General features: G+C 50.3%; 1 protein-coding gene across 8 annotated transcripts in view; it reads right to left on the reverse strand.

Moving 5' to 3' along the window:
• RIPOR1 (RHO family interacting cell polarization regulator 1) overlaps positions 1–25813 on the reverse strand; it is a 160197-nt gene that overhangs the window by 123520 nt on the left and 10864 nt on the right. Inside the window, exon 1 of one of the 8 annotated variants that reach the window (XM_043495284.1) lies at positions 23600–23787. The exons of 6 other annotated variants lie outside the window; for them this stretch is intronic. Coding sequence is in view for 1 of the 2 variants with exons in the window: in XM_043495281.1 (XP_043351216.1) it covers positions 7677–7692 (16 nt within the window). In the remaining variant the exon portion in view is untranslated. Of the gene's footprint in view, positions 1–7676; positions 7708–23599; positions 23788–25813 lie in introns of those variants that run through there. One more of the 8 variants, XM_043495281.1, reaches the window with a different exon arrangement.

A 25813-nucleotide genomic window follows, 5' to 3' on the forward strand; every position in this document is an offset into this window, starting at 1 on the left:
CCTCTCCTACGAAAGTGTTTGGGGTGTGCTATAGACCTCCGGGATCTAATTTGTATATGAATAGAGCCCTTTTTAATGTCTTTAATAAAGTAAATACTAATGGAAACTGAGTGATCATGGGAGACTTTAACTTTCCAGATATAGACTGGAGGACCAGTGCTAGTAATAATAATAGGGCTCAGATTTTCCTAGATGCGATAGCTGATGGATTCCTTCATCAAGTAGTTGCTGAACCGACTAGAGGGGATGCCATTTTAGATTTAATTTTGGTGAGTAGCGAGGACCTCATAGAAGAAATGGTTGTAGGGGACAATCTTGGCTCAAGTGATCATGAGCTAATTCAGTTCAAACTAAATGGAAGGATTAACAAAAATAAATCTGCAACAAGGGTTTTTGATTTCAAAAGGGCTGACTTTCAAAAATTAAGGAAATTAGTTAGGGAAGTGGATTGGACTGAAGAACTTATGGATCTAAAGGTAGAGGAGGCCTGGGATTACTTTAAATCAAACCTGCAGAAGCTATCGGAAGCCTGTATCCCAAGAAAGAGGAAAAAATTCATGATGAGCAAGCATCTCAGAGAGGTGATTAAGAAGAAGCAGAAAGCATACAGGGAGTGGAAGATGGGAGGGATCAGCAAGGAAAGCTACCTAATTGAGGTCAGAACATGTAGGGATAAAGTGAGACAGGCTAAAAGTCGAGTCGAGTTGGACCTTGCAAAGGGAATTAAAACCAATAGTAAAAGGTTCTATAGCCATATAAATAAGAAGAAAACTAAGAAAGAAGAAGTGGGGCCGCTTAACACTGAGGATGGAGTGGAGGTTAAAGATAATCTAGGCATGGCCCAATATCTAAACAAATACTTTGCCTCAGTCTTTAATAAGGCTAAAGAGGATCTTAGGGATAATGGTAGCATAACAAATGGGAATGAGGATATGGAGGTAGATATTACCATATCTGAGGTAGAAGCGAAACTCAAACAGCTTAATGGGACTAAATCGGGGGGCCCAGATAATCTTCATCCAAGAATATTAAAGGAATTGGCACATGAAATTGCAAGCCCATTAGCAAGAATTTTTAATGAATCTGTAAACTCAGGAGTAGTACCGAATGATTGGAGAATTGCTAACATAGTTCCTATTTTTAAGAAAGGAAAAAAAAGTGATCCGGGTAACTACAGGCCAGTTAGTTTGACATCTGTAGTATGCAAGGTCCTGGAAAAAATTTTGAAGGAGAAATTAGTTAAGGACATTGAAGTCAATGGGACAAAATACAACATGGTTTTAAAAAAGGTAGATCGTGCCAAACCAACCTAATCTCCTTTTTTGAAAAAGTAACAGATTTTTTAGATAAAGGAAATGCAGTGGATCTAATTTACCTAGATTTCAGTAAGGCATTTGATACCGTGCCACATGGGGAATTATTAGTTAAATTGCAGAAGATGGGGATCAATATGAACATCAAAAGGTGGATAAGGAATTGGTTAAAGGGGAGACTGCAACGGTTCCTACTTAAAGGCGAACTGTCAGGCTGGAGGGAGGTTACCAGTGGAGTTCCTCAGGGATCGGTTTTGGGACCAATCTTATTTAATCTTTTTATTACTGACCTTGGCACAAAAAGTGGGAGTGTGCTAATAAAGTTTGCAGATGATACAAAGCTGGGAGGTACTGACAATTCAGAGAAGGATCGGGATATTATACAGGAGGATCTGGATGACCTTGTAAACTGGAGTAATAGTAATAGGATGAAATTTAGTAGTGAGAAGTGTAAGGTTATGCATTTAGGGATTAATAACAAGAATTTTAGTTACAAGTTGGGAACGCATCAATTAGAAGTAACGGAAGAGGAGAAGGACCTTGGAGTATTGGTTGATCATAGGATGACTATGAGCTGCCAATGTGATATGGCTGTGAAAAAAGCTAATGCGGTTTTGGGATGCATCAGGAGAGGCATTTCCAGTAGGGATAAGGAGGTTTTAGTACCGTTATACAAGGCACTGGTGAGACCTCACCTAGAATACTGTGTGCAGTTCTGTCTCCCATGTTTAAAAAGGATGAATTCAAACTGGAGCAGGTACAGAGAAGGGCTACTAGGATGATCTGAGGAATGGAAAACTTGTCTTATGAAAGGAGACTTAAGGAGCTTGGCTTGTTTAGCCTAACTAAAAGAAGGTTGAGGGGAGATATGATTGCTCTCTCTAAAGATATCAGAGGGATAAATACAGGAGAGGGAGAGGAATTATTTCAGCTCAGCACCAATGTGGACACAAGAACAAATGGGTATAAACTGGCCACCAGGAAGTTTAGACTTGAAATCAGACGAAGGTTTTTAACCATCAGAGGAGTGAAGCTTTGGAATAGCCTTCCAAGGGAAGCAGTGGGCGCAAAAGATCTATCTGGTTTTAAGATTCTACTCGATAAGTTTATGGAGGAGATGGTATGATGGGATAATGGGATTTTGGTAAGTAATTGATCTTTAAATATTCAGGGTAAATAGGCCAAATCCCCTGAGATGGGATATTAGATGGATGGGATCTGAGTTACCCAGGAAAGAATTTTCTGTAGTATGTGGCTGGTGAATCTTGCCCATATGCTCAGGGTTTAGCTGATTGCCATATTTGGGGTCAGGAAGGAATTTTCCTCCAGGGCAGATTGGAGAGGCCCTGGAGGTTTTTCGCCTTCTTCTGTAGCATGGGGCATGGTTGACTTGAGGGAGGCTTCTCTGCTCCTTGAATTCTTTGAACCACGATTTGAGGACTTCAATAGCTCAGACATGGGTGAGGTTTTTCATAGGAGTGGGTGGGTGAGATTCTGTGGCCTGCGCTGTGCAGGAGGTCAGACTAGATGATCAGAATGGTCCCTTCTGACCTTAGTATCTATGAATCTATAACTGTTTGAAATGGGCCACCTTGATTACGTTGGCCTCATTAGCACTACAAAAGTTATTTCCACCCCTTCTTGCCAACTGTTGAGAATAGCCCACTTCCAACTTCATTGAATTGGCTCGTTAGACTGACACCCCCCCACAGTAAGGCAGCTCCCATCTTTTCATATGCTGTGTATTTATACCTCTCTACTGTATTTTCCACTCCATGCATCTGATGAAGTGGGTTTTAGCCCACAAAAGCTTATGCCCAAATAAATTTGTTAGTCTCTAAGGTGCCACAAGGACTCCTCGTTGTTTTTGCTGATACAGACTAACACGGCTACCACTCTGAATTCAGTTTATGTGAACCAATATGGCTGTTGCATCATACTTTCTATTTTAGCAAGATACCACACAATAGGAGGCCAATATTAAGTGCATTGTCATTTGTTAATCTTGAAGTTGGACACTGGTTTCGAACAAGACTGGCAAATGCTCCCTATCTTTCTGAAAAAACTCAGCTGAATCTCTAGAAGCATGCAGTGCAACAGTGAAAGACTCAACAGTTGAAAAAGTGAAGAACTCTCTCACCATATTCAAAATATGTGCATACATGTCTGATGAATGCACCAATGCAAACAGGCATCAAATATTAAGTCATTGTGTATGTTATCTTGATATCCGTGGTAGGCTGGTAGATGTATTCTAGATGTTCAGGTTATAGAAGACACATCAGCTGCATCTGTGACATATTAGAAGAGTTAAATGCTTGTAAATTGAACCCCAAACAGATGGCTGCTTGTGCATTTGATGGAGCTGCAAACTTCTCTGGAAGACATGGTGGAGTACAAGCTTTGCTCAGAGAAAAGAGTAACTCTAATCTCTCCTACAAACACTGCAGAGGCCATCTACTCCAGCTAGAGCTAATACAAGATGCAGAATCTTCAAAAGATATTAAAAAGCCATAAATGTAATGACTTTTTATACTCTTTTCTTCCAGCAAGAGTCCAAAAGGACTGAACTTCTTGGAAACAAATAGAAGATACACTGGGATTGAAGTTCAAATTAGTCCAACTTGGGAAAACCTGTTGGCTTTCTCATGAGCGATTCTTGGCTGAAGACTATCACCATTCTCTCTCTTGTAAATCTACTGTTGAAACCACTTGGGTCATTAAACAATGTCATCCAGGCATTTGCTATAACAGTAGAAGATCTTTGCCTACCCTGGAGCAATCAGAGAGCTATCCACTGAAAAAGTACTGGAAGAAGCAAAGACTTCAGTCCAGAAGTTGACTAATGAAGGCATTTATATTGACTCCTTAAGTGAAGAGGACAAGAAGTGTTTGTTAAGCCAGCTGAAAAAGTACACAGACTTGATTCTTACAAATCTACAGTAGCAATTTCTGGATTCTACTCAACTTCTACGTAGCTTTTGCAGACGCCTGTTCTATAAAACACCGACAGTTGAGTGGAGTGAGGCACTACCAGCAATAGGGCTGCCATGTGCTCAGGACAGAATAGAAAATTTTGAACACAGAGTGGAATATCATAGGACAAACAAATGAAGAATTAACTTCAACTTTTTTTTTATCATCACTACTGGTTGACCTGATCTTTGTGCTGTTTCCTGAGATAAAAGAAGTAGGAATTCATCCCTTGCTGCTCCCAGTCACAACAGCTACAGCCAAGCGTTCTTTTTCCTCATTGAATAGAATTTTGTGTTCTGAAAAAAGTCGCCTTCTGCCTGATCATGAGCATTATCATGAAGGACTGGAAGTAATGCACACACAAGAAGACACCAAAATTACTGGAAGAAACCAAGAAGGTTGTAGCTGTTGTACTCCTGTTCTTTTTGTAGTACAGGAGTAGCCAACTTTAATTTTTGTGATGATTTTAAAACATGAGTTAAATCTAATAAAATAGTCATGAAACATTTTTCAGTTTTTAATATGGTGCCATACAGCCCACCTTTGCCCTCACAGTTTCAACCCTTGTCGGCTCCCACTTGCCCTGAATAGTCCACACACACACACACACAATTTTAATTCCTGGGGAAAACCCTGGCCAGCTCCAGGCAGCGAGCGATCAGACCATTTCTGTGCTGAGATGACAGGCAGAAGACCTGGGCCTTGAGCAGGGCCTTGAGCTGCAGCCCCCAGCCCCATATCTAGGGGGGAGGGATAGCTCAGTGGTTTGAGCATTGGCCTGCTAAACCCAGGGTTGTAAGTTCAATCCTTGAGAGGGCCATTTAGGAATCTGGGGGGAAAAAAATGGGGACTGAGCAGGGGGTTGGACTAGATCTCCTGAGGTCCCTTCCAACCCTGATATTCTATGAACCAGTCCCCTCTTTCCAAACCCAAACTCATTCTAATGCCTCAATATAAACCAGCAGGCAGCCACATCCAAACAGTTTGTGCAGTACTGGTCACCATGTCCCTGCAGGAGGTTCAGAGAATGATAACAAATGTGATCAAGAGCCCAGAAAAACTCTCCTATGAAGACAGGTTGAAGAGACTAGGATGGTTACCTAAGGCTTTGTCTACACTACCTCGCTTTTAGCGCCACAGCCATGCCGCTAAAAGGTGCGTAGTGTAGCTGCTGTTTGTTGGTGGGAGAGAGCTCTTCCGCCAACAAAAAACTTCCACTTCCCACGAGCAACAGAGCACTCCTGTCGACAAAGCGCTGTTCACACGGGTGTTTTCATCAGTAAAACTTTTGTCGTTCAGGGCAGGGGGAGATTTAACACCCCTGAATGACAAAAGTTTTGCCGATGAAGTTCCAGTATAGACAACGCCTTAGAAATGAGAAGAGGGGCCACAACAGAAGTCCGAAAAATGCTGACTGGAATAGAGGAAGTAGATGGGGAGCAGCTGTTCTCCCGGTCTCAGAACAAGGATGTATTCAATGAAATTGAAAGGTAGGAAATTCAAACATCAATAAAAGGAAATCTCCCTACCCTCAACACGTAATTAGCCGTTGGAACTCACTGCCACATGAAGTCATTGCAGCCAGGAACTTAACGAGAATCAAAATAGGACTGAGGCATTGATACAGCTAATACAACTAGCCAGGGTGATCATACATAACGATGACAGAGGATACTGACCCTCCTGCTTCATGGCTTGAGCCAATCTCTGTCCACTAGAGACCAGGAGGAGTCCATGTGCAATGTGGATTATTCAGCACCTCCTATTGTGGGGTTTTTACACCTTCCCGTGCAGCAGCTGGTGCCAGTCCCAGCTGGAGATAGGGTACTAGGCTGCACCCAGGGTCTGACCCAGTCTGGCAGCTCCTATGTGCCTCATGCTCAGTGTATTTGCCCTGCCTGTCCTCTTGGGAAGGCCTCCTGTGACAGACTCCACGGTCTGCTCCAGCTGGGCACTGTCTGTGCCCCCTGAGGGAGCTCTACTGCCATTCCTCTTGCCCCCTCTTAAGCCCCACAGGGGGGCACTCCTGGGCCCCTAGGAAAACCTGGCCCTCCTCTCAGTGTAGCTGGAGCCTGGACTGTGACCAGTCAGAGCCAGAAACTCAGCAGGCAGGGTGCCAGCAACAGCTGCCAAGTCTAGTGGTGCAGAGCAATGTGGCTCGGTGACATCACAAACCACAGCTGGGCCTGAGATGCCCGAGCACCCCCCGCAAGCCCAGAAAGTGGGGGGGGAAAGCTGACAGCTCCAGCCACCTCCAGCTCTGAGCCGAAGGCTCCACTCCCCCCTGGCTTTTGACACCACACCTGGGGTCTCGTGAGTGATGCCTCCCAGCTATGCAACTGCTACCTGGGCCTGAAAGACACCTGCCTATCCAGAGATGGCGGGGGAGCCAGAGAGACAGGTGGGTTCTGCCCTGGTGTGTGACGCGCCAGGCACGGTGCAAAGAGCAGGAGCTCTGTCGGCAAGGCCTGGGGCAGTCAGCCAGCAAGAGATCCCTGCCCAGAGATCCTGGCAGGCAGGATCCCCTTGGGCGCGGGATGCGGGAGACCAGCTGTGGCTGGCATGTCCCTGCACAGTCTGATCTTGAACCAGCAGCTGCACCCCTGCCATCTGGCTGGGGGAGGGGAGCGGGAGGGAGAAGAAACCGCAAAGGTTGGTGTATGTCTGCGAGGGGTCAGTGCGGGAGAAGATACGTGGTGGTGAAACCCAGCGTACCCAGCTGGACCCAGAGACAGGGCCTGGCCTGGAACGGAGCCAGGGTGAAGGGTTGGGCCTGAGAGAAGCGCCCAGACACGCTGGGAAAGGACAGTCCTTGCCCCTGCATTGCTCACGCTGCCGATTATCACACACATTGTGGGCGGTGGGGGGCAGGAGACAGTCTCACGATCCCCTTGCTCTGTTTGTAGTTCATGCGGGGTTAATAAATGACCAAACAGCTGCGATGAGCATGGTCCATGCAGCAGGGCAGGTTTTGAGATGGCCTGACGCCCATCAGGAGAAGGTGTCTAGACAGGGCTAAGCCAGGGCTAGGAGCAGCCTATGGGGTTCTGACAACTCGCTGAAACATCTCTCGGTCAGTTATTAGCCTGCTGCAGCCTATCAATGGGACTGCAACAGGCAATGCAGTCAGTGAGGCTAACGGGCAGGGAGGCGTTCACTATAAAGCGGGCACTACCGTACCATTCTCAGGCAATCTCTTCTCCTTGCCTGGTTGGCCCGAGGCAGAGCTCCCCCCGCCTGGCTGGTGGGTATCACACAGGCAGCATAGAGACCCAGGAGCAGCCGTCGGGGCGGGGGTCTGGCTCTAGGTCTGCAAGCATGTGGGCTGCACTCCCTTGGGCCGCCTCCCAGGTCAGCTCTGTTAGCTAGTGACTCCTGTGTCCCTACCTGTGTTTGCTGTCATGTCCTACTTTCGCCAGCACCATGCGAACGGAGAGCCTCCCTCTGCCACCCATCCACGGGCCAGGGACTTCTTCAAACAGCCACCTAGGGGAGAAGCCAGTGGGGAAAAGCCATACACAGCACCAGGAGTAAGGAGAGAGACAGCAGAGATGGGCATCATGCCACAGAGTGCCCCGCTGCCAAGTTAAGCTGAGACTCCAGGAAACATGATACCTTTTGTTTTGTATGTAACCACTCTGTGCCCACCATTATCCCTAGGCGCCATCTCTAAAGCCTTAGCACTGATTACTTTCACTCTAGCCCATCTCAGTGCTGGCATCCAGGGTAGGGTGACCAGATGTCCCGATTTTATACGGACAGTCCCGATATTTGGGGCTTTTTCTTATATAGGCTCCTATAACCCCCCACCCCCTACCCCGATTTTTCACACTTGCTGTCTGGTCACCCTAAGCCTGGGGCCGAGCTCAGCTGAGCCAAAGAAACTGGAACAGCACGCAGTGTGCTGGGAGACCATCACAGCTGGGAGTTTCTGTGAGCGGCCAGTGGGTCAGGGCTGGATACTGCAGAGGGCTCTGGGTGCATGGCAGAGCATGGGCTGGCATTGTCCAGAGGAGACTGTTGGGTGCAAACAGGCTGGTGGTGTCAGGAGCTGACACAGCAAGTCTTCCTCGCGCTGGAGATGGGGCAGGGAAGTAAACAAGGCGACTCTCCATCCTGGGCACCCCAAAAAAGCATCATAGATGGACACTGAGTCCCAGTCTCACCTGCAGTTGGAAGCCCCATCCTGGTCCAGTGTCTCTAACAGAGACTCAAAGGGACTTTGTTTATCTAGTGGGGCAAGCTATACATGGTCCTTCTCTGGCCCTCCGTCACTGTAGTATCTGAGCCCCTGGCAATCATAATAGGTTTATCCCCACAGCAGCCCGTGCGGGAGGGCAGAGCTACCACCCCAACTTGCCCAAGGGCAAAATGAAGTCTGGGATGGAGCAGTAACTTGAGGCCAGCCCTAAACACTGAGCCATCCTTCCTCTGCATTGCTAGTACCGCAGCCCCAACTGGAGACATACACACACATGGCAGTGCCCTCTAGCTCTGACTGCAGAGGGTTTCCACTGCCCCCTTCCCATCTACATCCGGAGATCCACGCAGATGGGGAAAGTCACACAGTGAGTCACGAGACTGTGGGACCTGACCCCAGCTCTCTGCAATGCCTTTTCTGGTAGCCCACACGGCCATCTGCTCTTCCAGCAGTAACAGATCTCCCTCTAAGGCGAGCTTCTTGCTTAGTCAAAGGGTGATGGGTGATGCCTGCAGATGGAGCAGGCTGCTAGGCACACTCTGATACCTGGCACTCTCAGCAGTCTCTAAAAACTGGCATCTCTGTGGCTGTCCCCTGGTGGGTTCTGCCATCTGCTGTTACCCAACAGTAACACTGGTATGAAGCAAAAAGAAAAGGAGTACTTGTGGCACCTTAGAGACTAACAAATTTATTAGAGCATAAGCTTTCGTGAGCTACAGCTGTAGCTCACGAAAGCTTATGCTCTAATAAATTTGTAGCTCACGAAAGCTTATGCTCTAATAAATGTGTTAGTCTCTAAGGTGCCACAAGTACTCCTTTTCTTTTTGCGAATACAGACTAACACGGCTGCTACTCTGAAAACTGGTATGAAGCTGGCTCTAAAGAATTACAAGGGCAAAACAGAGGGGCTGGAGGTGTCACAAGGGGTCAGGACACTAGGGATCAAAGTCCACAGCCTGCCTTTGGTGGCCGCAGTGGAGTCGCTGCAGGATCTCTGGCCACGTGGCCAAGGCAGCAACGCGGGGTGTTTGCAGACCCAGGGCGGGCCTGGCACAGGTCAGGTTTGAGATCTATTGGCAAAGATACTCAGGGAGCAGGAGGATTTGTGAGTCGAGACAGAGGCATCAGCACAGCTGTGCGTGTGTGGGCACATACACCCATGCAGGACTGAAAGAACAGGGGGGCTATGGAGCAGGATTGAGGCCACCAGCAGAGCTGAGTGGGGAACAAGGACTGAGATAGCAGGACACCATCAACAAAAATCATTTTTGGACGTGAATTTAAATAAACAACAACAAAAACTGACCATTGTTCCCCGAGAGCCCTGAGTTGTTAGAAATGAAGGGGGCTGGCATGGGAGGAAGCTCTTTACTCAGTTTGTTCACTTCGACATTTAGCAGCACTTTGCATGGTCATTTGCAGCCTTTCCCCCTTCACCACACCAGAAGGGCCAAGAAACATCTTGTTAAAAAAAAAGGGTGGTCTGGTAACACCCCTCCCACCCCCAAGCTTGGCAGGAGAATGAGGAATTGGTGTTGTCCCTGTTTTGTTATGTTCACAGCACACACAGTAACATTCATGCTCTTGCTATAAGGTTGCAACATAAACACAACTTCATTTCTTCAAATCCAGAGCCCCAGCACAAGAACCCCAAGACAGAGAGAGAAAACAGGCTGCTCTCCAAGGCACTGAAGCACACTCACCTCACTCGAGGCTGAAGAGTGCAGAGTGGCTGCTACTCCCAGATGCTCCCCACAGTGCCCCTGTTTGCAAGAAGAAGGAGTCAGAACACCCCACCACCACCCTTAGGCAGTGTCTACAATTGGAGGTTGGGGTATAATTCCCAGCTCACACAGACATACTTGTGCAAGCGTTCATCAATCTAGTGAGCTAAAATTAGTACCATGAGCAGTGGCATGGCTAGCCACCCGAGTACAAACTCACCTGGACCCAGTGTTTTCCCCAGGAATTGAAATTAGGGGAGGGTGTTCAAATTTACGGGGCGAGGGGTCAGGGCCAATGAGGGGCGAGACCGTGAGGGTGAAGGTGGGCTGTATGGCACCATAGCAAAACCTGAAAAATGTTTCATGACCATTTTATTAGATTTTAAAATCATCACACAAATTAAATTTGGCTACTCAAGCCTTCTATGAATCACTACATTGACGTCCTTCTTGGTTTCTTGTTATAATTTTGTACAACTCTGTTAATGAACTTCTTGAATGCAATGCGTTCATCTTTGATGGCTTCTCGTGTGTCCGGTACTTCCATTCCTTCAAATTGATATGCTCATTAGTTCATTCACATGATCAGGCAGAAGGCGACTTCTTTCAGAACACAAATTCTATTCAATGAGGCAAAAGAACGCTCAACTGTAGCTGTTGTGACTGGGAGCAGCAAGAGATGAATTCCTACTTCTTTCAGCCCAGGAAACATAGCATAAAGATCGGGTCAAGCTACTAGTGATGATAAAAAAGAAGTTGAAGTCAAATCTTCATTCATTCGTCGTATCATATTCCACTGTGTGTTTAAATTCTCTATTCTGTCCTGAGCACATGGCAGCCCCATTGCTGGTAGTGCCTCACTCCACTCAACTGTCGGTGTTTTATAGGACAGGCACCTGTAAAAGCTACGCAGAGGTTGAGTAGAATCTAGAAGTTGCTGTTGCAGATTTTTAAGAATCAAGTCTGTGTACTTTTTCAGTTGTCTTAACAAACACTTCTTGTCCTCTTCATTTAAGGATTCGATATAAATGCCTTTGTTAATCAACTTCTGGACTGAAGGCTTTGCTTCTTCCAATACTTTTTCAGTGGATAGCTCTCTGATCCAAATGTAGCTTCTATTGCTGGACAAAGATCTACTACTGTTGTAGCAGATGCCTGGATGGCATTGTTTAATGACCCAAGTGGTTTCAACAGTAGATTTACATGAGAGAGAATGGCAATAGTCTTCTCTGAACATAGTAGCAAAAGTAATCCACTAGCCTCACTACTTAGATCCATCCCATCTTGGTACATACTTTCCAAAGCCAGTAATAACAGCTGGAGTAATTTTAAGACAACAGCCAAGGATTGCTCATGAGAAAGCCAAAGGGTTTTCCCAGGTTGGACTAATTTGAACTTCAGTCCTAGTGTATTTTTTATATTTGCCAAGTAATTCAGTCTTTTTGGACTTTTGCTGAAAAAAGAATATAATGAAGACATTAAATTTATAGCTTTTTTAAATGTCTTTTGAGGAGTCTGCAGCTCGTACTAGCGCTAGTTGGAGTAGATGGCCTCTGCAGGGTGTACAGGAGAGACTAAGGTTACACTTTTCTCTGAGCAAACCTTGTGCTCCACCATGTCTTCCAGAGAAGTTTGCAGTTTCATCAAATGCACAAGCAGCCATCTATCTGGGGTCCCATTGACAAGCATTTAACTCTTCTAATATGTGGGTTGTCACACATACAGCCAATCTGTCTTCTATAACTTGAACATCTAGAAATGCATATACTGGCCTATCACTGACATCAAAATAACGTACATAATGACTTAATACTTGATTCCCATTTGCATGGGTGCATTCAACAGCCATGTATGCAAATTTTTTGAATGTGGTGAGAGAGTTTTTCACTTTTTCAACTGTTGAGTCTTTCACTGTTGCACCACATGTATCTAGCCAGTCAGTTGAGTTTCTTGCAGAAAGATAGTGAGCATTTGCTGGTCTTGTTCGGAACCAGCGTTCAACTTCAGGATGAACAAGTGACAATGCACTTAACATTGGCCTCCAGTTTGTAGTGTGTGGTATCTCTTGCTTAAATAGAAAGTATGATGCCACGGCCATGTTTGTTCGCATGAACTGTGTTGTGTAACGCTCACCGGTGTTGTCCTTGGTCTGTGGAGACTCAGAGTTCAGAGCTGCTTTCACAGGAGTTCACCTCCCAGGTGGGGGGCAAGAAGGCACTTTGCTCATTCCTCCAGCTGCTCACTGTTCATTCTGGCCACTGTTGATCGTTGTGCCGCCGTTCACTCCATTGCTCTGTTGCCAATGGCCCTGTGCTGTCACCTTCTGCTGCCACCTGCCACTGTGACCTCTGCAAGTTGGTCTCTTGAGGTTCCACCCAGCTCTCAGTGACTTCAGCTGAGCTTTCAGTGGGGAAACCTCGCTGCTAGTGCAGACTGGGCCGTCTCTTCCACAGAAACACTGTCCCACAGCAGGTCTAAGCACTTAGACCTGATTATCAGTGATTTCAGCTGTAGTGGTCACTTAACAGAACAAAAGACTATCTATGGAGCCTAATCAGCTCTGTCTTTAAACAGTGGAGAGGGGCAGGTCAAATGGTACTTGTGACTCAGGCAGACTATCAAGCAAAACACCTGTCCCCACCCTCTCTCTCTCTCTCTCTCTCTCTCTCTCTCTCTCTCTCTCTCTCGATGCCCTCAATCAGCAGAGTCCTCTTCTCTGTTTTTTCCACCAAATGCATCCGATGAAGTGAGCTGTAGCTCACGAAAGCTTATGCTCTAATAAATTTGTTAGTCTCTAAGGTGCCACAAGTACTGCTTTTCTTTTTGCGAATACAGACTAACACAGCTGCTACTCTGAAATCAGCAGAGGCTAAGTACAATTCTACTGCCCTTTACTCATACAATAAGAACAACAACATTTCATTACCCTCCCCCCATTCAAGTGATTTGTAACCCAACCCCAGCAAAAATTTATCACTTATCGTAGAATATCAGGGGTGGAAAGGACCTCAGGAGGTCATCTAGTCCAATCCCCTGTTCAAAGCAGGACCAATCCTCAATTTTTGCCTCAGATTCCTAAATGGCCCCCTCAAGGATTGAGATTACAACCCTGGGTTTAAGCAGTCCAATGCTCAAACCACTGAGCTATCTCCCCCACCCCTTGGGCTACACAGCTCTGTTTGTGGATACCTAGGTAGATTAGGTGTGAATGTAAATACAATTCGGTCCTGAAGCCTTTCCCCCAGCCCCCAGCTCATCACCTGCTGTCAGGGAGAGCTCATTTAGACTTTGCTTACAAATCATAATTTGAAATGATTAGGTTGGCCAACATCACCAAAATGAATGCACTGATATGGTCATAAAAACAACAGCTGTATAAGGAAGCTAGTCTATGTTCATACTTTTCAAATCTATTATACTTTTTCAGATACACATTTTATCATACACTGTATATGCTTTTAAAGTGTGTATTAATGTTTCAATTTCAATTCACATTTCCAAACAATCACTAAATTGGCAACACTGCATGTAACTAGTTCACAAAACTGGGGCTGGGGGGTGTTGGGGAAATCCTTGCCTGGACTCCATGGGTTCATGGTCGGGGTGCCCAGCGATGCCACTGCTCGCCACTGCCTGGGCTACCAGGGCTGCACTACTGATTTTAGCACACAAGCTCGATGAGGCTCCCACAAGTATGTCTATGCGAGCTAGGAATGGCCCAGCCTGAAAGCAATAGCTTTCAATTCTAGTACAGTCCTCAGCATAGCACCCTTCCACAGACTCATAGAATATCAGGGTTGGAAGGGACCTCAGGAGGTCATCTAGTCCAACCCCCTGCTCAAAGCAGGACCAATCCCCAACTAAATCATCCCAGCCAGGGCTTTGTCAAGCCTGACCTTAAAAACCTCTAAGGAAGGAGATTCCACCACTTTCCTAGGTAACTCATTCCAGCACTTCACCACCCTCTTAGTGAAAAAGTTTTTCCTAATATCCAACCTAAACCTCCCCCACTGCAACTTGAGATCATTACTCCTCATTCTGTCATCTGCTACCACTGAGAACAGTCTAGATCCATCCTCTTTGGACCCTCCCTTCAGGTAATTGAAGGCTGCTATCAAATCCCCCCCTCACTCTTCTCTTCTGCACACTAAATAACCCCAGTTCCCTCAGCCTCTCCTCATAAGTCATGTGCCCCAGCCCCCTGATCATCTTCCAGTTCTTTACAGAAAGGGCCATAGTTTCAATGCAGACAGGGTTTCTCTCATAAGGGCAGTGTAACAGCCATAGGTGGCACCTGCTGTGCAAAGGTTTCAGGACTGGGCAGAGCACTCAAGGCAATTTGGGTGGGAGTGTCCCAGTGCTGTGCTGGCACCAGGGGGTTTGCTTGTGCGGTTTCACATCACTGCAGCCATTTGAGATGAAATTTGCTGCCAAGTTTTTATGTGTAAGGCTATTAAAGCAGGAGGGCAAATTTTCAAGCACTGTTTTAATCTGGATCCCCTGTTACGAGCTCTGGTTTCCTCACTGGCTGAGCCAAAGCCACGTGGAGCAAGGTGCAAAGACTGAGGGGCCTGTGCCATCCCCTGCACACCGAGATGATTGCTTTGCTGCATCGCCTTCCCAGCTTGTCCAGTCTCTTTCCACGTGCCAGGGGGTGGAAGAAGAGGAAGCCCCTGCCCCCCCTGCCCCCCACTAGCACCCTGAGGCCTGAGCCTGCTTCGTGGGTGCTGTGATGTGAATAAGCAGTGTCTGGGAGTAGACAAGGGGCCAGCTCCCTGGCTGGCGCCGCTCGGCCAGACTCCATGGACGATGTTGCTGCTCCGATCGCAGCCAGAGCTGGCCCCAAATGCAGCAGCCTAATTCAAGGGCAGCAAGAGGGCTGCAAGACAGGATGGCTCTCGCCCCGTCTTCACCAGCCCACATCCCGGGGTTACCTGCGGCGGGGTAGCTGCAGCTCGGGGCAGGCTTGCAGGGCACTGCACTAGGGATGTGAGCTTTGCCCACACTACCAGCTTAGCCCTGATGCAGTTGCCAGAGTCGGTGCTGGTGCAAAACCTCCGGCTGGCACTGGTATTCCTCGCACCCTGGCTCTGCCCAGTACCAGCCTTATCAGCCCCTTCCCAACGCCATTCCCCATTGGCCTCGGCCTGGCTGGGCCATGCCTGGCCCCTGACAAGAACAGTCAGGACCAAGGGTCAGAGCAGACTCAATGCCTGTCAAACCTGCTTGAGGCAGGACTTCCTGTGGGCTGTGCCCTCAGCAGGTCATGGCTAGTGGAGTGTACACTGCTCATACCTGCTGTAGGGCAGCGGAATGGCACCGTTTGCTACTTGGTGACTCTCCAGGCCTGGGTGTGAGACGTGCTGGGCCCGGGCCATAGCACTAGCTCTCCTGCTACACAACTTAACAGTCACTTTCCAGCTGTGATGTTGGGTGACGTCTGCCTCGCTCTGCACATAGCCCTAGTCTACACTATGAGTTTAGGTGAATTTAGCAGCGTTAGATCGATTTAACTCTGCACCCGTCCACACGACAAAGCCATTTTTGTCGACTTAATGGGCTCTTAAAATTGATTTCTGTACTCCTCCCCGATGAGGGGATTAGCGCTGAAATCGACATCGCCAGGTCGAATTTGGGTTAGTGTGGATGCAATTCAACGGTATTGGCCTCTAGGAACTATCCCAGAGTGCTCCATTGTGACCGCTCTGGACAGCACTCTCAACTCAGATGCACTGGCCAGGTAGATAGGAAAAGCCCTGGGAACTTTTGAATCTCATTTCCTGTTTGGCCAGCGTGGCAAGCTGATCAGCACAGGTGACCGTGCAGATCTCATCAGCACAGGTGACCATGGAGTCCCAGAATCGCAAAAGAGCTCCAGCATGGACCGAACGGGAGGTACTGGATCTGATGGCTGTATGGGGAGACGAATCCGTGCTATCAGAACTCCGTTCCAAAAGACAAAATGCCAAAATATTTGAAAAAAATCTCCAAGGGCATGAAGGACAGAGGCTATCACAGGGACCCACAGCAGTGCCGCTTGAAATTTAAGGAGCTCAGACAAGCGTACCAAAAAAACTCAAGAGGCAAACGCCCGCTCGGGGTCAGAACCCCAGACATGCCGCTTCTATGATTAGCTGCATGCAATTCAAGGGGTGCCCCTACCACTGCCCCACCCCTGTACGTGGACTCCTGCAAGGGAGAAGTCTCATGCAACAGGGATGAGGATTTTGGGGCTGAGAAAGATGATAGCGCACACCAGGCAAGTGGAGAAACTGTTCTCCCCGACAGCCAGGAACTGTTGATCACCCTGGAGACAGCACCCTCCCAACCTGGGCTCCTGGACCTTGAAGGTAGAGAAGGCACCTCTGGTGAGTGTACCTTTGTAAATATAATACACAGTTTAAAAGCAAGTATGTTTAATGATCAATTTGCCCTGAAGACTTGGGATGCATTCGCAGCCAGTACAGTTACTGGAAAAGTTTGTTAACATGTCTGGGGATGGGGCAGAAATCCTCCAGGGACATCTCAATGAAGCTCTCCTGGAGGTACTCCCAAAGCCTTTGCAAAAGGTTTCTGGGGAGGGCAGCCTTATTGTGTACTCCATGGTAGGACACTTTACCATGGCAGGCCAGTAGCACGTAGTCTGGAATCATTGCATAAGAAAGCATGGCAACGTGTGGTCCCGGGGTTTGCTGGCATTCAAGCAACATCCCTTCTTTACTTCTCTGTATTATCCTCAGGAGAGTGATATTATTCATGGTCACCTGGTTGAAATAGGGGAATTTTATTCAGGGGACATTCAGAGGTGGCCGTTCCTGCTGGGCTGTTTGCCTGTGGCTGAAAAGAAATCATCCCTGCTGTTAGCCATGCGGTGGGGGGAGGGGTGAAGTGATCATCCCAGTTATTGCGGGGGGGGGAGCAGTTGGGTTTGTGTTGCACATTAACCCGAAAACATCAGCTCCTCCTTTTAAATGGAAAATGTGTCTTTTTCAATCTCCCTTTTTTTCCTCCAGCAGCTGCAAATGTTTCAACGCTGCGACTAGCATTGCCATCCCAGAGGCTAGTGCAGATAAGAAGGTGAAAAAAAAAAAAAACACACTCGCGATGACATGTTCTCAGAGCTCATGCTGTCCTCCTGCACTGAAAGAGCCCAGAAGAATGCATGGAGGCAGACAATGGCAAAGTCCAGGAAAGCACAAAATGAACGCAAGGACAGGAGGGATGCGCGAGAGGACAGGTGGCTGGAGTAACAGGAGAGGTGCCGGCAGTGTAATGAGAGGAGGCAGGATGCAATGCTGAGGCTACTGGAGGATCAAACTGATACACTCCAGCGTATGGTTAAGGTGCAGGAAAGGCAGCAGGAGCACAGATCGCCACTGCAGCCCCTGTGTAATCAACCGCCCTCCTCCCCAAGTTCCATAGCCTCCTCACCCAGATGCCCAAGAACATGGGGGGGGGAGGGGGCTCTGTTGCCCCAGAGGACTGCCCAAGCAACAGAAGGCTGGCATTCAATAAGTTTGAAGTGCAGTGTTCCCTCCTCCCCCACCCGGAGCTTCCCTCGTCTCCCACCCCTTCCGGGCTACCTTGGCAGTTATCCCCCTATCTGTGTGACGAATTAATAAAGAATGCATGAATTTGAAACAACAATGACTTTATTGCCCCTGCAAGTGGTGGTCGAAGAGGGGAGGGGAGGGTGGTTGACTTGCAGGGAAGTAGAGTGAACCAAGGGGGTGGGTTTTCATCAAGGAGAAAAACAGAATTGTCACACTGTAGCCTGGTCAGCCATGAAACTGGTTTTCAAAGCTTCTCTTATATGCAGTGGGCTCCGCTGTGCTCTTCTAACCGCCCTGGTGTCTGGTTGCGCTTAATCAGCGGCCAGGCGATTTGCCTCAACTTCCCACCCCGCCGTAAACATCTCCCCCTTACTCTCACAGATATTATGGAGCACACAGCAAGCAGTAATAACAAACAATGGGAATATTGGTTTCACTGAGGTCCAACCGAGTCAGTAAACTGCGCCAGTGGGCTTTTAAAAGTCCAAATGCACATTCTACCACCATTCTGCACTTGCTCAGCCTGTAGTTGAACAGCTCCTGACTACTGTCCAGGGTGCCTGTGTACAGATTCATGAGCCATGGCATTAAGGGGTAGGCTGGGTCCCCAAGGATAACTATAGGCATTTCAACAACCCCAACGGTTATTTTCTGGTCTGGGAAATAAATTCCTTCCTGCAGCTGTTCATACAGACCAGAGTTCCTGAAGACGCAAGCATCATGTACCTTTCCCAGCCATCCCACACTGATGTTGGTGAAACATCCCTTGTGATCCACCAGTGCTTGCAGCACCATTGAATTGTACCCCTTTTGGTTTATGTACTGGCTGCCTTGGTGCTCCGGTCCCAAGATAGGGATATGCGTTCAAATCTATCACCCCACCACAGTTCGGGAATCCCATTGCAGCAAAGCCATCCACTATGACCTGCACATTTCCCAGAGTCACTACCCTTGATAGCAGCAGCTCAGTGATTGCGTTGGCTACTTGGATCACAGCAGCCCCCATAGTAGATTTGCCCACTCCAAATTGATTCCTGAATGACCGATAGCTGTCTGGCGTTGCAAGCTTCCACAGGGCTATCGCCACTTGCTTGCGAACTGTGAGTGCTGCTCTCATCATGGTATTCTTACGCTTCAGGGCAGGGGAAAGCAAGTCACAAAAATCCCATGAAAGTGCCCTTACGCATGCAAAAGTTTCGCAGCCACTGGGAATCATCCCAGACCTGCAACACTATGCGGTCCCACCAGTCTATGCTTGTTTCACGGGCCCAGAATCGCCGTTCCATGGCATGAGCCTGACCCATTGCCACCAGGATGGCCAAATTGCCGGGGACCGTGCTTTGAGAGAAGTCTGTGTCCATGTCCTCATCACTCTCATCACCGTGCTGCCATCGCCTCCTTTTGCAGGTTCTGGTTCTGCATGTACTACATGATAATGCGCGAGGTGTTTACAATGCTCATAACTGCTGTGGTGATCTGAGCGGACTCCATGCTTGCTGTGGTATGGTGTCTGCAGGAGAGCAGAGTGCCAGTGGAATTGGTCATTCAATGACGATGATTTGCAGACCTACTGCACCGTCTGCTGCCAAGACACAACAGCTGAGCGGGCTGCACGCTTGCCGTGTTATGGCAAGACAAGAGCAACCAAGCAGAGTTGCAACGGAAGCGGCCCTGCAAGACCACCAGGAGAGCAGAGTGGCAGCAAAAGCGGTGGCTGACGACCTGCGAGGTGGATTCATGAGAGCAGGAGAGCAGAGTTGCAGCGGAAGCGGGAGCCCATGAGAGACAACATGGAGAAATTTGCTATCAAGACAAGAGCAGGAGCAGGAGAGCAGAGTGGCAGTGGAAGTGGATGTTTGATGATATAGTTAGCAGTCCTACTGCACTGTCTGCTGAAAGCAGTATGGCGCCCGCACGGAAAAAAGGCGCAAAATGATTGTCTGCCATTGCTTTCACGGAAGGAGGAGCAATTCACGACATGTACCCAAAACCACCCGCGACAATGTTTTTGCCCTATCAGGCATTGGGAGCTTAACCCAGAATTCCAATGGGCGGCAGAGAATGTGGGAACTGTGGGATAGCTACCCACAGTGCAATGCTCTGAAAGTCGACGCTAGCCTTGGTACTGTGGACGCACTCTGCTGACTTAATGCACTTAGTGGGGACGCACACAATCAACTGTATAAAATCGCTTTCTAAAAATCGACTTCTATAAATTCAACCTAATTTTGTAGTGTAGACATACCCTACAGAGGAGAGCTACAGCTCTGTGCACTGCAAACTGCCCGTGTTCATCTCAAAGGCATGTTCACTCTGGAGCCTAATGATACCCAACATTTAAGTTCACTGGTTATTGTTTTACAAAGAACAACCAGCTGCTCTAGGGCAGTGGGAGCCATCAGAATGGGGGACACATCAGATACCATGGAGAGGGGACACCCAAGTCACGGTCTCTTGGTTACCCAGGGAAGGCCATAAACACAGACCCTCTTCTTCTGCAGCCCTCCGAGACAGGTGTCGGCCACCATGGGGGAGAGACCAGGGAGCCCCGGAGGGCACAATGGGTATGGAGGAAGGTGTGGAGAGTTTGCAGAGAGAAACCCAGCGTGGTGGGTGGGGTGCCCATGGGGTGGCCACAAGCCCTTGAGTGACTCACTCAACTGTCCTTTGCTGAACGCTCACACAACATGCAGACGAAGCTTCTCAGGATGTGAACCGAAGCCACAGGCACCTTCCCGAGGAGTATTTCGAGTCTCAGTGAACACTAACATAGCCAAGGAAGCACCAGGCTAGAGGCTCTGGCAGTTGGAAGAAAACTGCCCTGACAAAGGGGAGGGGGTTCCTCATGGCTTGGCAAGCAGCAGCCCTGAGCCGGGTGGGTTTTCAGCCATTGGCTGGCCAAGCCTGGGCAGAGCCAGACTCATGTACCATTGGTGTCCCTCAGGTGACGAGGCAGCCAGCGTGAGTGGAAAAAATGGCCCTTAATCCTGGGAAGAGTCACGACCTCCCTGGCAGGTGGGGCAGCACATTTGTCTCGGTGTAAGTGCAGTCTCGGAGCTCCACACTGAGCCAGGCCACGGCTGCAGGGGGTCAGAGTGATTGTACACAGGACTTTGGGGAGCAGTGAATTGCGAGGGCAGGTCCAGCAGGGAGCTGGCATGGTAGATCCTGTTCAACCGCAAGCTGCCCTCCGGGTGATGGAAAGAAGCCTCCAGCCCAAGTGTCCTTGGCTTTGCTGTGCCAGGCTTCGCCCCAGCAGCAGGAAGTGGCAGGGAGCTGGCATTGGCAGGACAGCAGGGCTCAGGCTGGGGAAACAGCTCCCTACCCATTCCCTGACACCACAACTAGCTGGAAGATCCTGCAGCTGCTCCCCTGGCAGGACCCTCACAATGGAGGAGGGACGTTCCCTCACTCCCAAGCAGATGGGTGAAGGCACACGCCAGCCACACTCAGATACCAGGTACCGTGCCCGCAGATCAGCCCCGCAGCTGCCCCCCTCAGCCCTGCATTCCCAGCTGGATCTTCCCAGTCCCCACCTCTCTCCTTGTGCACTGGGTCCTTCATTGCTGCCTCTCCACCTTCCTTTGCCATCCACCCCATAGATCCTGCCACAGCCAGCTCTCCCCCTGCCAGCCCTTTATCCACCAAACTCTCCATACCTTCCCACCTCTCGAAAGGAGGGGCAGGAATGCATATGCTCCTCCTCGCCCCAAGATCCCACCCATGGGCACCTACCTGAGCCACTCTCTCCAGCGCCCATAGGAAAACCGAGGGCACCTCCAGCACCTGAGCAACTCCACTGAACCCTCTCTCCCCACCCCGGCTGCCCCTGAAAGCTCAACATACAAAGCTGTCCCACGTGGGCGTGAGCAGCTGGTGTTTGGCTTAGAGAGAGGATGGCCACAGTGCTGAGGGACCCTAAGACAACTGTTCCTCTAAAGTACCTGTTTATCCAGAAGCTGCGTCCCTGGCCTCAATTAAGCAGAATCTGATGCTGACGAAAGGCAGTTCAGAGGGGCCCGGCACAAGTTGCTTGCTCTTACAGCCCCAGCACGGACGAGAGGGTGTGTATACCAGCAGGGACAGGAAAGTTTGGAATTGTACAGGGGCTGCTAAGGGAAACCAGTCCAGCTTGTCACCATTTCGTTTTTCTCTGAAGGGCAAAGGCACCTGAAGGGACTCTTCCAAAATGCAATTTTTCTTGTTTGTGATTTATCCAAGAAGCATCAGGAAGGTGAAATCTGTCCTGGTGTTGCTGGAGGTTTCCCCTGATGGCCCAGGTATCTGAGAACTTTCTGAGCCCTGAACAGAAGGGGCCAGCGCTTTGCAATTCCCTTCCAAGGAGAGCTTTTCTCTCCGCTATTTATTAGGCATTTGAGTTAAATAGGTGTAAACAAAGCAATTCGGGTGTTTGAAATCGTCTGGCTAAGCAATGCTGCCCCACGCAGTTAGATGTCACCTCTGGGGGGCTGGGATGTCCTAATCCTCCCAGGGCTCCAGAGAGTCCTCCAGGGTCAGCAGGGGAGATGAGACTTGAATGTCTAATGCAACAAAGCAGGAAGAAAGCAGCATATAAAACCTTCCCAGCCGCCTGTCCCCACCCCTCTGGAAAAGGCAAGAGCCCCATTGTTTTCCTTTGCAGGATGCTTTCTGGGCTGAGGGCTGCAGGTTGCCTTTAAGAGGCTGGGCCTGCCCAACTGACAAGGCGCGCATTCCCCACATGGCCCTGACTTCTCCTTGCACCGCTCCAGACAGCTCCGCTAAGGGGAAACCCTGCAGCAGCTGGCAGGGGCAGGGGCAGGGTGCCCTGGGGAGATGATGCCCAGGTGGCCTCTGCTCAGGGAGTGGGCTCAGAGCCCTGCCACTTCGCTCACGTGCTGCCACCCCCTTCCCGGGGTCAGTGCACCCGCCAGCACCCCCAGGAGCCCCGCATGGGCAGCCAGGGAGAGGCCACCAGGCGGCCCCTGCAGCCCGGGCCGAGCGGGGAACCCTCGAGCTGCCGAGCGACTTCCTCGCACTAACAATAACCGCGCACACCCAGAGGGGATGCTCGTGGGCCCCATGGGGCCAGACAGTGACCGCAGGACCCTGGCCCGTCAAGCTGCCACAGAGGCAGGAGGAAGCCTCCGGCATCTTATCTACGGTCCCCACTCTGCCTCCTCGCAACCGGGGCAGCCGCCGGCATCAAGACGCGTTTCCCCCCGAGCGAGCGGCAGGGCGGCGACCCCCCGCCTGGGCCTGGCACTGCCATGGCAGCCGGAGCCCCGGGCAGTGCAGGGAGCCCCCGGGCAGTGCAGGGAGCCCCCGGGCAGTGCAGGGAGCCCCGGAGCCCCGGGCAGTGCAGGGAGCCCCCGGGCAGTGCAGGGAGCCCCGGAGCCCCGGGCAGCAGCAGGGAGCCCCCGGGCAGTGCAGGGAGCCCCCGGGCAGTGCAGGGAGCCCCGGAGCCCCGGGCAGTGCAGGGGCCAGCTGGCCCTGTCGTGCTCCTCCGCCTGCCCCAGCATCCGCGGCAGGCGAGCAGCCCTGCTGGGTGACAAGACGGTGCCTTCCCGGGGGAGCCCTGAGCGGGAGCCTGGGGAAACCCTTCTGCTGGAGGAGCCCCAGACCAGGGGAGATGGCGCAGCCAGAGGCTGCTGGGTGCTCACCGTGTCCTGGCTGTAAAGGGTCGCGCCCCAGGGGAAAGCTCGGCAGGTTTCCAAGTGACAGGGGGACTCCCAAATCAGAACTCGCAGCCACTTCGAATTGCACCAACCATGGCTTTGCCCTGGGGCGTGAGGGAGTCTCGGTGCTTTAAAGTCACTGGGACCACGGACAAGAAATCACGGACGGACTCACCAATCCCAGGGGCTCCAGGAGCTGGACATGCCACTTCTTCCAAAACTCAGGCAGCTGCGACCCCCTCAGATCAGCTGCCTTTGCTCCCTGCGGCTCCTTCCCTGGCCAGCCCTCAGCTTGCAGCCAGCAGCCTCCTGCTTTACCAGGAGCTGCCGGAGCCGCCCCCTCCCCGGCCAAGCTGGGCTGGTTTGAAGAGCTGCCTTAAGCAGGGGACACTTAGGTCCTGCCTCCCATTAAGTGCTCCACCTCCCACAGAGCAGCTTCAGCAGCCCCACGTTAAAGGGCCAGCACCTTCCTTTCTCTGTCCCCCCTCGCCTTCTTGCTCCCGGTCCTTTTGCTGGGTATGTCAGGGCCCCCGTGAACAGGAGCTGCTGGTCCCTGCAAGGCTCTGCAAACCCTCCACAGCTGCAGGGTCACCCCTCCAACCTGGAGAACATGAGCAAAGCAGGCTCACCCAGCCACCCCCAGGAAATACCCTTCCTGGCCTCCTGCTAAGAAGCTCACCTCCATGAGTTAACAAAGGGGCTTTAAATGGGGGCCAGGGCTCGCTCCCAGCTGCAGTAAAGTACAGTTCTACCTTGAGAAGTGACTCTGTAGAAATGGGTCCTGTCTCATCTCACCAGCTCCCTGCGTATCTCACAGTCAGAGCCACCAACCCAACTAAGAGACATGTCTGCTACTTGTTACTCCTGTGGGCCCTGCAAGGCCAGCCTGGCCCTGGCCACGGGGAAGGGAACCAGAGCCTGTCCCCATGGGCCCTGCCATGGGGGAGGGAGCTGGAGCCTGTCCCTGTGGGCCCTGCCATGGGGGAGGGAGCTGGAGCCTGTCCCTGTGGGCCCTGCCATGGGGGAGGGAGTCAGAGTCTGTTCCCATGTTCCCTGTGGTACCGGTCCAGCCACAGGGGAGGGAGCCAGAGTCTGTTCCTGCGGGGTCTGGGGGGCTGATCTGGTCAGGGGGGTGGTAGCATGCCGTATGAAGGGCCAATTGGAACAACTCTGGTTTTAGGGCATAAACGTTTGCCAGAGGAGACCAAGAGAGACTTGTGCCCAGCACTGCTCAGTTAGCCAGGGGCAGTATGGGTGCTTTGTTCTCTGCTCAGGCAGCCCCACTGGCTAACCTCAGCCTCCCAGGCTTGGCTTCCGCCCACAGGTTGGGGCATTGAGGGGAATGGATAGTTCAGTGGTTCAAGCATTGGCCTGCTAAACCCAGGGTTGTGAGTTCAAGGGGGCCATTTAGGGATCTGGGGCAAAAATTGGGGATTGGCCCTGCTTTGAGCAAGGGGTTGGACTAGATGACCTCCTGAGGTCCCTTCCAACCCTGATAATCTATGATTGTTTTATGCTTGGCCAAAGTCAGTTCAGTTGCTTGTGGACATGAAAAAAAACCTGAACCACTGAGTTAGCCTCCTGGCTAGAAGCAAATCCACCAACTTCCATGGCCCAGTGGTCTGATCGGAGATGACTGGTCCTGTGGATGATGACCCAATCCCGCATTGATTCAATATCACTGTTCCTGGAACTCCCCAAAGTGTCTGTATTTCACACAGTGCCTGTGTGACCTGTACATCACAACAGTATGTCAGTCTATGATTCCCTGTGCCCTGGCCACTCATAGTATCCAGCACGTCTGGGCTAGGATAAGGGGTCATGGTTAAACAGTGTTAGCTCACCCATTTTAACAAACATGGTTCATATTGGCCATGAGGACAGTCATAGCTGACCCTGAATCCACTCCAGCAGCACTGGCTTGGTGGGGGTGGCTGTCTGGGTATGGACATATGGCTAGGTTGGAAGAACAAATTGCAAAGTGCATTTCCCAACGACTAGGCGGCCAGTGATCACATGGACACCAAAGGTTTTGGTGGTGCAGTAAGACTGGCAATGGCAGACACAGACTGCTCATCCAGCTAGCCCATCTCGGGGACCCAGCTACAGATCAGTCCGGCGGTGGTCCATCAGGAAGGAGGCCCTGTCCCTTTGGGAGCTGCCATGATGAGCGTGAACGTAGACATAGTTTAATACCATTTACACCCTGTTCCTTGTCACTGCCCCCTTACATGCTTTACTGACAATAATGAATTGTAGAACCTCCCCAATGCATAGATGGGGAACCCGAGGCAACGACCAGGGAAAAGATCTGCCATGTTCTGACAGTGGATCCATGGCAGAGCCTGGAGTAGAATCTAGGTCTCCTGACTCCTAGTCTTCCCCCAAC

The sequence above is a fragment of the Dermochelys coriacea genome, chromosome 12 (genome assembly GCF_009764565.3).
Source record: "Dermochelys coriacea isolate rDerCor1 chromosome 12, rDerCor1.pri.v4, whole genome shotgun sequence".
Lineage (NCBI taxonomy): Eukaryota > Metazoa > Chordata > Testudines > Dermochelyidae > Dermochelys > Dermochelys coriacea.